The sequence below is a fragment of the Silurus meridionalis genome, chromosome 12 (assembly GCF_014805685.1).
Source record: "Silurus meridionalis isolate SWU-2019-XX chromosome 12, ASM1480568v1, whole genome shotgun sequence".
In the NCBI taxonomy this organism is placed as follows: Eukaryota; Metazoa; Chordata; class Actinopteri; order Siluriformes; family Siluridae; genus Silurus; species Silurus meridionalis.
Genome location: NC_060895.1, coordinates 14,126,052 through 14,139,523, shown reverse-complemented (window position 1 = coordinate 14,139,523; position 13,472 = coordinate 14,126,052). Strand labels below are relative to the sequence as shown.

The window sequence follows — 13,472 nt, the reverse complement described above, 5'->3', positions numbered from 1 at the left end:
AGTAGTGATAACATTTCAGATATTCTATTAGTACTTATATGTTGTATGAGTATGGTGACTGAAATTGTGGTATAATGTCAGTTTTACAATAAGGCAAAATATATTTATACCATGACCCAGACATTGCGATTTAGTAGGACATCATCATTAGCAAGTGATTTGCACCAATAGCATCTAAACTATGTGGTCAAATGTTTGTGGACATCTGACTGCTTTTATCAAAACTGTTGCCACAAAATTAGAAGCACTGAATTGTACAGAATGTCCTTATATGCCATAACATTACTATTTCTCTTGACTAGAACCAAGAGGCTCAAACCTGTCCATTATGATCCTGCATGACATTGTCCTTATGCACAAAGAGAAGACATAGAGACAAGGTTTACCAAATTTGGCCTGGAAGAAACTCAAGTGACTTGCACAGAGCCCAGACCTCCACCCTACTGAAACTGTGGGATTAACTGGAATGCTGACTTTGCCTTAGGCCTCATCACCCAATAGCAGACTGACATTACTATTGCTCTAGTGGCTGAAGGGCAAAACCAATAATCCTGTTTCAAAATCTACTTCAATGAATTCACAACAGCAAGGAACAATCTGGAGAATGAGATGTTCAAAACACATAAATATTTTGATGACACAATTTCTTCTTTTTCTAGGCTCCATTATGCACATAATGTCAGCTTCTGTTTAGATATTTGTAAAATGCAAAAACCTACAAAGTACACTTTAAAAACAAATATTCTGCCTGTTAGGGAATATGTTTAATGTATGAGGCCCTTTACCTTTTTGAAAACACCAAAATGAGTTTTTATTCATGCTGGGGGAACAGTGCCTTTTGATTATAAATAAAGTGATGGTGCAATTTCAAATGTGGTCAAACGTGTGTTTTAGAACACCACCACCAAGTGGTGACAGTCTGTAAATGCTAATAATTCTTGTCTGGTACCAAGTGCATGTTCTCTTCAGAAGGATATGTCATCATCTTTAAACATGTCGAAGCTTTATATTATGCTTCCTTTCAACATGCATGCTGCCACAGATTATGCAAGAACATGCAATTACACTAGAAACAAATATAACAAAAATACTATTATTTGTACAGCTTTTCAGGTATACATTTGACATTTATTTATATAACTATAGAATAGTTTTAGATATTTCCTATTTATTATATCAGTACAGGTTTTATGCTGTTTAAGGGGCAGTCTCTGGTTTAGTTGTTTTCTTTGACGTCACATATCCTTGAAAAATGATGGAATGTGTAATGGAACCAAGTCCTGAGGTTTTTGCTGCTTGTTTATTCTGCACCACAGCAGCAGCAACCATGATAAAATCAGACCAATAAGTCATGGCTGGTCACTCGTCAGAGATGTCATTTCAACACGCCTGACAGAGAATTAATCATGCTTACATAAAGCACAACCATGACCAAGAGCTACTGCAGCTATAATTACAGTTTATAAAAGAGTGCATCACAAGAACAAATGGAGAAAGTTAAAGTCTATTCTAAAAAACCTTTAGTTGCTTATTCTACATTCACTCTGGAACAGGGTAAATCTGGACTCATCAGAGCACTACTACTATTTTCACTATTAAACATAGCCATGAGTCATAATGTTGTTTACAACTTGATTTCACCAAATGTTTAAGTGATCGCTGATCACGATCATTCCAGATTTTTTTCTGACCACATTTCTTCCTCGAAGCTGATGGTTCCCCACTGTCCTTCCAGTTTTTAATAATCATTTGTTGGACAGTTCCTAACACAATTTCAGTAGTTTCAGCAATCTGCTTAGATGTTTTCTTTGCTTGATGCATGCCAATAAATTGACCCTTCTGAAAAAAGATTAACATCTTTTCCACGACCACAGGATGTGTCTTCCGACATTTAATTAATGAGAAGCTGCTCACTGCATCAGTTATGCTTAAATAACTTGTTGCCAGCTAAAACATAATCATTCATGCAGTAATTATCTTACCTAATTGCATACTTAAATCCAGGTGGTGACTTTTTTTTTTTTTGGACAGCCAGTGTATTTCAGAGGTATTGGTAACACTTGAAATAAATTTCAATGAATTTGCAAATTTATATCCAGAAATCCAGGAAATAAAAATAGGAAAAAAATATTAAGGACTAAGCACATAGGAATGATGGTGAAGAACCAGGTCGAAAACTTATGTCCTCGAAGCTCCAAATATTAAAAAACGGCATATATGCAGTTCTAACCTTTAATAACAGTAATAAGTCTCAAAACGTTTAGCTTCAGAATAAAAACAAATGATGGAATGACAAGGGCACCATAAGAAACATTCAGGTTGGTTTTTTTAGCATTTGTGAAGATCCATACTCATTATGAATGGGATCTCTTGGGCAAAAATACACTTGGCAAATCAATACCTTGATTATTTAAATAGAAATTAAAACTAAAAGAACACAACTTTGTAATGGTCTTTAACAAAATAGACTAATGCAGAAACAGCGACTACAGGGAGATGCCCACTATTTCATTGCAAACCTGACCAGCATAAACCGCTTACTAATGAATGAATGTTGTAATGTTTAATGGTATAAAAGATTTCAGGACCCAATGTTTCCAAATCGAAATAAACTTTGGCAAACTGAAGACAAACGAATGAATGAAAGATTGGATGATTTAACATCCTGATTGCTATTCGACAGTATGTCATATGTCTCATACACCATGCTGGTATATCGCAATATACACAAACAACAATCAGGCAAAAAAAAAAAAAATAATGTTTTCAAGTTCAAGAATACGGTTTAAAAAGTTTTTAGGTGCAAATCAAGTGCTTTTAAGGCTGTTAGTTAGTCAGTTAATAAAACAAGATATCCCTGTATAACTGCCTATATTGTGTACGTGTTGATATGCAGGACAATTAATACTCATAGCATAACAGCATCAAAAGGTATTATGTCTACTCATACATACATACATACATACATACATACATACAAACTTTAACATTTTATTAGGTTTAACCAAGAGGGAAAAGACAAACAGTATTTATTAGTTTAAAGTCTGTTTTATATAAACACAAAAGCATTCAGTGATTTTGCAGAAGGTCAGCTTTACACAGAGTGCAGTTGAACTGTTCACTAAAAGCCTGTAGTAACACTGGTGCTGCCTCTTCAATCGTGACATCCCGGCCGAGCTCTTGGTTCAGTGAGGTGACTCCTTTTCCCTTAATTCCACATGGCACAATGTGATCAAACCAGCTCATGTCAGTGTTACAGTTCAGTCCCAAACCATGAGAAGTGATGTATCTACCACAGTGAATACCTGAAAATATATAGGCAGATTACAATTATTTGATTAGGTTCGAACTTAATACACTTCTGTGTAAAACAACAGAAAATATAAAATAAAAAATAAAAACACAATTACCAATTGCACATATTTTGTTATTTCCAACCCAGACACCAGTGTCTGGTGAGGTGGAGGCTTCAATTCCAAACTTGCTACACATCGTAATCACAGTTTCTTCCAGTTTATGCACATACCACCTCACACTCTTCTTAAAGCAGCCCAGGTTAAGAATAGGATAACAAACCATCTGTCCTGGCCCATGAAAGGTTATAAGGCCTCCACGATTTGTCCGAAAGAATTCTGCACCCAAATCCTTGAGTCTCTGCTCCTCTTTAGCAGGATACGGGGCTCTCCGAATGCCAGTTGTATAAACAGGATCATGTTCACACAAGAGTAGTGTGTTTGGAGTTTGGCTTGAAGAATCAAAATGTTGTCTGATATATTGTTGCTGGATCTGTAAGGCACTGTGGTAAGCAACTCTTCCCAAGTTCACAATTTTGACTGTGGGTTTTCCAGGCGACATCATGATATTAGACTTGCAGACCTCCACCTTCTGCTGTCTGACCTGATAATATACTGTTTCATAAAAAATAAATGAAAAATTAATTATACGCATTTTTACATCAGGTCTACAACTTTTTTGTTTGTTTTTGCTAATTCAACAGTAAATACTATTTGTCTGTGTGTCCTACATAAAATTCCTAATCAAGAAACATTACCACAATACAGTTAGATACACCATCAGCAAACATGTGTCTGAATGTCAGTTAAAAACCTTTTAACCTTCAGCTTCGCGTCAGCGCGGCCGATATCCCATTGTTTGAAGCTGTTAATGTTTAACAATAGAAAAAACAACTAATAAGGCTGGTAGAATATAGTGTTACTAAACTAATCAGACCACCCACTAAAAACAAGTCATAGTATGTATAGCCATGTATCTTGGCCCTGAGCTTCCACTATCTCTGCAGGTGTGTTGGTGACATGATTGATGGAAAATGTAGCCAATGAGTGCAGGATTCTAATGAGATATATATGTACACACTATTCTGCACAAACAGATGTTTCCACCTTGTGCAAACTAGGCTTTGTTTACAAAAAGACACGAAAAAAAATTTGACAGTCGCAAAAGTTGTTTTATCTGAGATTTGCACAAAACAGCGATGAGGAAAATATTCTCGGGGGAGGAGTAACAACAGTGACCTGGTGATCTTCATGGGGATGGAAAATCTGAGCCTATTTTACATCTGTGAGTTACAATATATCTCCCTTTACAATTGTATGTGATGTTATACGTTTTATGGTCTGTTTGGAGAAATACAGTGTGTGTGTGTGTGTGTGTGTGTGTGTGTGTGTGTGTGTGTGTGTGTGTGTGTGTGTGTATTTTTGGGCACACTCCTGTCCATTCAAATGGATAGACATCAATATGAATAGGCATGACTGAAAAAATTCAATACAGGAAATGTATATCCCAGCACTTAATCTTCTATAACTTATAAGTCCAAAGTGTCTTCTTTCCAAAGATATCCTGTCTGGAACTGTTACCATTTACATTTAGGATGGTCATTTTAAGCTGCGAGTCCAAAAAGCGGGGGTAAAGGATAACGTTAATATTAATTGTTTTGTTTATAGAGCTGTTGTATAAATGCGGTCATTTTCTTACAATTGTGAGGTTATAATGAATATCAGTACAGCTGTGATTACATAAATTCAGTGTAATTAAACTTGTGTAATTATTCACTCAGTCATTCAACAGTCACTCGATTTGAAAAATGTTTACATAACGTAAGGCTTTAATTGTTTACATTCACTGAAGATGTAGAAACTCAACACACTGTAACCGATGCAGAAAATCGCAGGTGAAGCGGTTTGTTAACCAAACACTTGTGTTACCATTTAATTTCACTTCTCGCATTAAATCAAATGTGCTTAAATAAAATCAAAGCAAAAAATACTCAAATGTAATGTTCAGGGAAACAGAGCACTGAGACTGACCCAGCCATGTGTTCAGAACATTAGCGCCACCTAGTGGATAGACAGGCATAAACTTGAAGGTCAAAACTACTGGTCCAAATACTTCTAATCAAATCGCAAACCAGCAATTACAGCCTGTCTGAAACTGGATATTATTGTAATTTCCACTATAAGACATTAAATATTAAAAATATCGTATCATAAATAACATTAGAAGAGAACTTCACAGACGGCGCTTTATTCATCTGCATACAATAAACATTACTCTTAGTTTAATAATAATAAAAAAGATCTTTGAATTGCGTTACCTGCTCTGTTTAATCCATTATCACTTCGTTATATATAAATCCTACTAGTGAAAATACAATTCTTTAAATCAAACGCTCATAAATGAAACAAGTACATAGCGATTTTTGCCAAAGACCCGAAACAAATAGCAAGAGGCAAAATAGCTACTCTATCTCAAACGCAGTTTCCGTACGACTTTTCGTATTAGTTACATTGGGAAAAATCTTTTTAAGCTATCAGAACTGATTTCACTGATTTTGCATACATTTTTTTTTTTTTTTTTTTTTAGTATTGTTACCATAGATTCGCCACTATCGAATGTGCGGGGATGAAATCATCTTCTCGTGGTGTTTTATGGCGGTTTGGCAGAGCAACGAAAGGTGCATTACCGCCACCTACTGATCTGGAGTGTGGAGCGAACACCGAATAGGGAGAAGAAAAAACAAAAAAACAAAAACCCTTTAAAAAAGATTACGGAAATAAATAACTACCTATATTCTGTCTTTAGTCCCTGTATTCTTAAGGTACTCAAATAACAGTTCAAGAGATCTTGATTGCCCATACTCGCATCCCAACAATACCTTCAAAGAGATATTGCCCACTCCTATTAACCCTAATTCGTGGATCAACTGGAACCTGTCCCTTTCATATGCAGGACACTTATACAAAATGTGTCTCACTGTTTCCAGTTCCCCACACTTGTCACATTTACCCGATTCATGCTTACCTATTCTAAAGAGGTCACTGTTTAATGCAGCGTGTCCAATTCTTAGCCGTGTGACGATAACATCCTTCCTCCTATTTCCCAATCTTTTCCTCTCTTTCCCAACAGTCCCCTGGATCAGGAAAAGATGTCTTCCATTTGTCCCACTGTTCCATACTTCCTGCCATCTTTTACCCACTTCAGATGAGATCACTGCCTTGAATTCAGCTCTACTCAACGCTACATTGATGTCTATCAGGGAATGATTCAGTGCGTTCTTTGCTAGCATGTCCACCATTTCATTACCACCCACACCAACATAAGCAGGTGTGACCGGTCACGTTCGATTCTGACCGGTGCTCGTGATCTCTGCGTTGTGTTGTGGAATGACGAGTCTTTACAACTTTGTTGCAGCAGTACTGGAGAGTTTATTGTCACCAACACTCAACAATACTGGATGGAATACAGAAAGAAACAAAAACGTACCTGCTTGGTCAGCTCTACCACCTGCACAAATCTAATTGCAGCCATTAGCTCACTAGCATCACTAAGCCTAGCCAAAGCACATGCTTATTCGGCTCGCTATATTTATCAAATAAGACGTTTAATCCTCCCCATCCATCCACAAATCACTTTACATATCACATATTACATTAATAACACTTAACAATAACATTTGAACATGTTATGAGTAAAATTCAAATGTGTAAAACTTTTTTTTATAAGTAATCCCAGGAGAGCACCGCTAACAGCTTACCTCTCCTCAGTATGCACAGAGTAAACTGAGGAGCAGCACGCGCTTCCAGAATGACGTCATGACATAGCACAGCTCAATCACAAGAAAAAACACTTCCGCCTAAAATAGAACTAATTAATTTACACATGACATAAAACAAACAAATTAAAGCAAATAGAACAAACAGGAAGGATTATTAGTGAAATGCATATATTATCATTGTAAATATACATGAATGAAAATTAACATCAGTCACACAGGCACCCAAAGAAAATTTACCTCCACCCTCAGCTGCCAAATTCTGAACAGACTTTGTAAAATTTCTAATATTAAGTCTTGCCTCGATTCGGATTTACCGCTTCTTAAACTAGTGAGGGCTGCCATCAAATCAGTGCAGATCACCGTTCTTTCTGGTTGGACTTATTCTATCCACTGTAGGTGTAGTAGGTTGAAAAATATATATGTATATATGTTAAAATTAAAGAGAAAAAAGGACACCCCCTTTAAAATTTTGTGTTGTTCATAAATGATGCCTTCAACATTTGTTTATTGATGGGTAAATTCATTGTTACATTCTTTGTTGTGGGTAAAGAAAATGTTGCTGTTATTATTGTTTCCTGTAGAGGGCGTTTAGCGCTGTTTAACTAAGGTACTGCACCGGGCGTTCAGAGTTAATTAAACTTTGCCGGAGCTTACAGCCAGTACTCCTGTCTCACAGCGTTTTATTTATCATTCTACAGAGCCAGGCAGAAGTGGTTAATTCACCTCACCCATTCAGGCTTCCCAGCCCTGATACGGGTAACAATTTCTAGTATGATTGCTAAAAGTTCTGTAGCAAAAACAGACACCTGATCTGAAAGTCTTTTTGCAATCTTTTTCTCAATAGCAGGGATATATACTGCTGCTGCAGTCCTTTCAGATTCTGGGTCTTTAGAGCCGTCCGTAAATACCTGCAGTGCACCATAATATTCTCGAGTGATGTACTGCTGAACTATTAGTTCAATTGGCACATTCTTCCCCGGATTACGCAATAACTTCGTAACTCGTAGATCTATCACAGGGTTATGAAACAACCAAGGTGGAATTGCTGGTGGAGCCACAGAAAGAGCAACTTCATGATTTTTCAGCTCCAACTTATCCACCTCCTTCCTTACTATCCAACCAAAGCTTGTTATTTCCCTGCACTCATATTCCCAACATTCTCTCAAAATCAGTCCAACCGGATGATTTTCCAGATGACCCTTTACACCGTACCAGTACCTCAGTCTGAGCTTGAACCTGCGTAGTTCTAGGGGCAATTCTCCCATTTCCACTTGTAGTGAGGCTATCGGGGATGATCTAAATGCACCACAACAAATCCGCAAAGCCTGATTTTGTACGACCTCAATCTTTTTAAGTAGTGTCCTGCTCGCAGAACTGTATACTAGACATCCATAATCTATGTTTGATCTGATCACAGCACAATAGATTCTTTTCAGGGACTTTCCCCCATCCTATTCCTGACAAGCACCTCAAAACATTCATTCCTTTCCTACATTTGTCTATCAATTTCTGAATATGCGTTCCAAAAGTTAATCTAGAATCCATCCACATTCCTAAAAATCTTACTACCTTAACTTGGTCCAATTTATGACCGTACGCGGGGATGAAATCACTGGCGCGTCTTCTTTATTTCTCTCCCACTTTTGGTGACGTTTTCTTCGCAGGCTTCGTGGTATAGTGCCATCTATTGGTCCGGAGCTTATGTTTCTAAATTATTATGACTAAAAACTTGTATGAAACCAGCGACAGGGATGAGCCTTTGGAGGACAATGCACTAAAAACTTGTGTAAACTGTGAAGCAAAAAAAAAAAACCGATTAAATTGTAAAAGAAATTTCAATCTATAGTAAAATTTAACCTACAAAGTGTATTATTCGACCTGGGTTTTAAAAATGTTTGTAGGAATAAACTAGACTCGGGCTGAACAAGTGAAAGTCTGTAGTTAACAGACAGAACTGAAAGCACGGCGTATACAGTCCCGTTGATGTTAAAGGGGGCAGGACTGGTTTAGTCGCCCAGATGCAAAGGGTGTGTGAATTGTTTAGAACTCCGATGCAAAAAGGCGTGGTTTGTTCGTCCTCTGATGCAAAAGAAGGCGTGGTTTGTTCGTCCTCTGATGCAAAAGAAGGCGTGATTTGTTCGTCCTCTGATGCAAAAGAAGGCGTGATTTGTTCGTCCTCTGATGCAAAAGAAGGCGTGGTTTGTTAGACCTCTGGAGCAAAAGAGGGCGTGGTTAGTTTTCAAAGTGGAATAAGCAGCTGAAAATGGCGGCGGCGGGGTGCGCCGGGTCTGTCAGCGGACTCGGGCCGCGGGCTAAAGCGAGGCCTGAAGCTGTTCCTACTCACCGTCATGTGCGCTGTCTGACCCTGGAGGAAGCTCGGTGTCCGGTTTGTTTGGAGATCCTGCTGGAACCCGTGACTATGCCGTGTAGACACTCGGTTTGCCTGCATTGCTTTAAGCGGACGGTGGAGTGTAGCGGGCTGTGCTGCCCGTTGTGCCGGCTTCGTGTGTCCAGCTGGGCCCGAAATAAACAGTCCCGAGAGAAAAGCCTCGTCAACACCGAGCTGTGGGAACTGGTGCGACAAACTTACCCGGAAAAATGCGGCCAGAGATTAGAGCAGAGGGCCCGAGTGATGGCTTCAGAAGGTGATGTAGATAAACAAGCTTTTTTTTAAAAAATTAAACTAAAAAAGGTAATAGCATAAATGATAAAACTGTTTGTGCGAGAAATACACTCGTCAGCGAAATTACTTTTTGAACACGCAACGTGAAACGGAATGATTTCATTTAGGGCTGAAGAAAAGAATCGACTCCCCAGTTCGTCGAGTCAAATGAAAGAGTCGAATCTGAAGTATCGGGTTAAATTGTTTATCTGTAGTTGTTTTAGGAATGACTGAAATAACGATAATGAACATTCCTTATCGGTTATAATATTAAGACTACTATAATTATGCAATTATTGCTAAATAGTTTTTTTTTATCGTTTTGTGTATTTGTAATAGAGGAACATGGATCATGTTTGTAAACACTCAGCCCACTGTAGTTCAGAGTCGGTTACAGTGCACTGGTGTGTGTGCTGGATGTTTTAGGGTAGATGATCTACCTAGTTTTATGGTCAGACAGATCTAATTAACGTCCCTCACGTTACACGCCGCCTTTTCTCCTCCTGTTTACTGTACACCAGCGCACGCGCTTCCTCAGGGCCATTAAACACAACAGCACAAGAATCTGTCACTTCAGCAGAAACCTGAGCAGAGGCCTGCAGCAGGCTTACAGGCCTCACTGCTGAAATTATACTACTTAGCCTTTCATCTTAATCCTACTTTTAAACTCTATGCAACAACAATGTCAAAATTCATTTTTTTTGCCCACATATGCACACATTCTTAAAGTTACTTGAGCACTATATGCATTTCTGCCCAGTTTAGAAATGCATTTGATTTTAGACTTAAAAAAGCCTTAATTCATTGAATTTTCGTGATTAAATAATAATTCTTTTGGATATGTATGAAATTCTGGGTTTTTTTTTTAAGCATGTCCACAGTAAAATTCATATTTGAATTCTATTTTGTTGAAACTGTATCAAAGTTTGGTGACACATTTTTTGGAATATTTAGTTTGCTAGTTTTTTTTGCGATGCAGTATTGATTCAGAGACATTTCTACACTTTGCAGTAATCAATGTGGTAGACTCTAAGAAATTCAGGCATTCTCTCTGTAATCTGTGTAAAAGTAATGTGTAGGTGTTTTCTACTTGCTTGTCAGCTTTGAAAGCTCTCTTTCTTGCATAATATTCAGATTAGTCTGTGTTTGTGGGGCTGCGTCTTTGGAGAGAATATTTAGGAGGAACATGAAACAACCCCCACAAAAACAACAAACATTTAACACAAAAGACATGGTTGTTGCAATAAGTAAATCAGTGTTATGTCTTCATATCTTTGTGTCACAGAAAGGCTCTAATGTGTTTTATTGTCATGTCTTCCACAGATGTTTTCTGTTCACCTATACAGATATGTAAGCCTGGAGATGATAAACAGAAGAATAAGGTTAGTAGACGTCTGTAATCATAAGCTGTACCTTTGTGTAGCTGAATGGTCTCCTTGTTTTAGTTGATGACAAATATTAGATTAGATACAACTTTATTGTCATTACACATGTACAAGTACAATGTGTTGTGTATATATCATGGATATAAATATCATGGATAGATGAGTGAGTTATAGGTTACATAACATGCATATAAAAACCCACTTAAAAATATCAACAAAGTGACAGTAAAACCATTGTGCTTCCAGGTGATGAATCATGAAGAAACTGAAGAGCGAATGAAAAAAGTTCCTTGCCGTAAAAAGGGGGACTGTGGACTGCAAAATTCTCAGAATACCGTATGTTCTTTTTTTTTTCCTTCTTCCATCATTCATTCTTTCATTAAATAAGAGGTTCTCAAAGGGTGTGGTGTTGTCTCATTTCTCCAGAGTTTTAACCTGAGCCCTAGTTACAATCTGGGAAGAGTTTCTTATTTCCCCGTTATCTTAAATACTAAACGGAGCAGAATGTATAAAAGTCAATATTTTTTGGTATTTAGTAGTTCAACGTTTTTAATAGAGCAGTAAAAATGCTCAGTTGAAAAATCAGTCATGCTCTATTGAAAACAAAAACATTCATACAAATAGTTGTATTTTTCAGTCTTTAGGGGTGTTGTCAGACTCTGAGAATGAAGAACCGATAAGAATGAGAACCAGACATGCATCAGCATTTGTGCGCAGATCAAGGGTTTCCCCAGCTTTATGCAGAAGGTATCAACACAATTCATTACAACATTTCTGCATTATACTACAATGTCTTACATAGTGTGTGGAAATAAATCTTAATATCCCCATGTTTTTTTAGTTCTTACAGTTCGTTCAACATCAATGTACAAAGGAGCCAAAGTTGTACTGATTCTGATGAAGGAGGGAGAAAAGTTGTTCAATCTCACCTTTCTTTACAAGAAAAAGTATGACTGAGCATCTGCAAAATTATTTTAGCACTAATTCTTGTCATGCTGTGATTCAGTTTATGCTATTTATAGGCAGAATTGTATATTTTCAATCTGTGGTGTTCTTATAACAAAAATCCCTATGTTTTTCTTCACTATAGGCTAGTGTCTGTCATAGTTTTAATGCTGGAATACTCCTTTCCTCTGAGAACAGTCGTTCCTTCTCAGCACCGGTTCTTCCCCTTGACAAGCGGCAACACTGGCGTTCCATTTTGGCTTCTCCCCCCTCTTTAGTGCCTCACACTAAACCTGAGCGGTCTGTTAGCCCAGAGAGCAATGACAGCATCTCGGAGGAGCTGAACCACTTCAAGCCCATAGTTTGTTCACCGTGCACACCACCAAAGAGACTCCCTGATGGCCGGTTAATGGAACCCACCATAGTAAAATCCACACCCAGGAACCTGACCCATGGTCTACAGAAAAACACCAGTTATGAAGCTAGCCCTAGCATCCTTCAGAAGTGGAAGCAGGTTGAGCTAGATCGGCAGCGTGTCAAGTTAATGTCCAAGGGGACCATAACCAGTCCAGTGGTAGACGATTACAGCTTTACACGGAGCTCTGAAGAAGACCAAGAGAACAAATCCTGTAACTGTGGTCCCATGGAGAAAGACTTGCCTGGACAACATTGCACTTGTACTGCCAATGCAGACTTTTCTAGAAAGCAGAGGGAAAAGCCTTTACTGCGAAATAAGCGGCAGTTGATTTTTGATCAGTGTATCAAAGATGATTGCTCACAGTCAACAACTGCACCTACACAGATCACACATTGTAATTCTGATACTCATAAGCAATGTGGTGCATGTGAGCCACACTGTTCACCTTCAGGGAGAATGGAAAACTTGAATTCACCCATTCTGGACAAACGTATTGGAGTAAGTCATAATCATGGTAAAGTTGACCTTCAGGACTTAAGGAATGAGCCCACTGTAAGAAATTGTGTACATAAGAGACCTACCTCAAGAAGGGGCAAGAAGAGGAGCCAGAAGACCAAACATTTGGAAGAGACTAAGAGGATAAACTTTCCAAGATAGAAAGCTGTGATAGCTGTGAAATACAGTATAGACAAAATGATTTACATGTTGAACGGATCCATCAGGAAAGAATGGACAGAGAACTGGCACTAAAGCTACAAAGACAGTTTGACAAAGAAGGCCAGGAGCTCGAAAGACATAGGACGAGTTCTGATAAATATCCTCTACGTTCGTGGATTTGTGTAGATAGTAGAGTAGCTCGTAATCCACGCAGGTCAGGAAGGATTTCCAGAAGGATAAAACATTTTAATTAAAGTTTTATTTCAATTTATTGACCTGTTTGTCCTTATTTGTAGGACAGAGAATGTTGATATGTTTGGAATTATCTTACCT

General features: G+C 38.0%; 2 protein-coding genes across 8 annotated transcripts; one reads left to right on the top strand and one right to left on the bottom strand.

The window, feature by feature from the left end:
* Positions 1-2,971: 2,971 nt before the first annotated feature.
* Positions 2,972-8,754, bottom strand: lipt2 (lipoyl(octanoyl) transferase 2). Of its 7 annotated transcripts, XM_046863079.1 has the most exons (5): positions 7,310-8,628; positions 7,052-7,161; positions 6,319-6,747; positions 3,411-3,908; positions 2,972-3,305 (listed from the first exon to the last, which is right to left on the bottom strand). In XM_046863079.1, the coding sequence occupies exons 3-5, from the start codon at positions 6,590-6,592 to the stop codon at positions 3,070-3,072; spliced, it is 1,008 nt and encodes a 335-aa protein (XP_046719035.1). In that variant the 5' UTR covers positions 6,593-6,747; positions 7,052-7,161; positions 7,310-8,628; the 3' UTR covers positions 2,972-3,069. The 7 variants fall into 7 exon arrangements, with proteins under 7 accessions (XP_046719035.1, XP_046719034.1, XP_046719038.1 ...); XM_046863078.1 differs by lacking the exon at positions 7,310-8,628 and having other exon boundaries at positions 7,052-7,297; XM_046863082.1 differs by lacking the exons at positions 6,319-6,747; positions 7,052-7,161; positions 7,310-8,628 and adding an exon at positions 8,642-8,754.
* A 451-nt stretch (positions 8,755-9,205) lies between these two features.
* rnf169 (ring finger protein 169) lies at positions 9,206-13,410 on the top strand. The gene is made up of 6 exons (XM_046863077.1): positions 9,206-9,717; positions 11,058-11,116; positions 11,366-11,455; positions 11,757-11,866; positions 11,961-12,066; positions 12,210-13,410. Exons 1-6 carry the CDS (start codon positions 9,336-9,338, stop codon positions 13,137-13,139), a joined length of 1,677 nt encoding a protein of 558 aa, XP_046719033.1. The 5' UTR covers positions 9,206-9,335; the 3' UTR covers positions 13,140-13,410.
* Positions 13,411-13,472: the final 62 nt, after the last annotated feature.

Bases quoted from the DNA above. Each gene is read 5' to 3' on its own strand.
- lipt2 (XM_046863079.1), bottom strand. From the start codon at position 6,592: ATGGTGGACATGCTAGCAAAGAACGCACTGAATCATTCCCTGATAGAC. The intron at 3,909-6,318 runs GTAAGCATGAAT...TTTATGAAACAG, and splicing joins CAGTGACCTCTTTAGAATAG to TATATTATCAGGTCAGACAG. The intron at 3,306-3,410 runs GTAATTGTGTTT...ATATATTTTCAG, and splicing joins TAACAAAATATGTGCAATTG to GTATTCACTGTGGTAGATAC.
- rnf169 (XM_046863077.1), top strand. From the start codon at position 9,336: ATGGCGGCGGCGGGGTGCGCCGGGTCTGTCAGCGGACTCGGGCCGCGG. The intron at 9,718-11,057 runs GTGATGTAGATA...TGTCTTCCACAG, and splicing joins CCGAGTGATGGCTTCAGAAG to ATGTTTTCTGTTCACCTATA. The intron at 11,456-11,756 runs GTATGTTCTTTT...TGTATTTTTCAG, and splicing joins TGCAAAATTCTCAGAATACC to TCTTTAGGGGTGTTGTCAGA.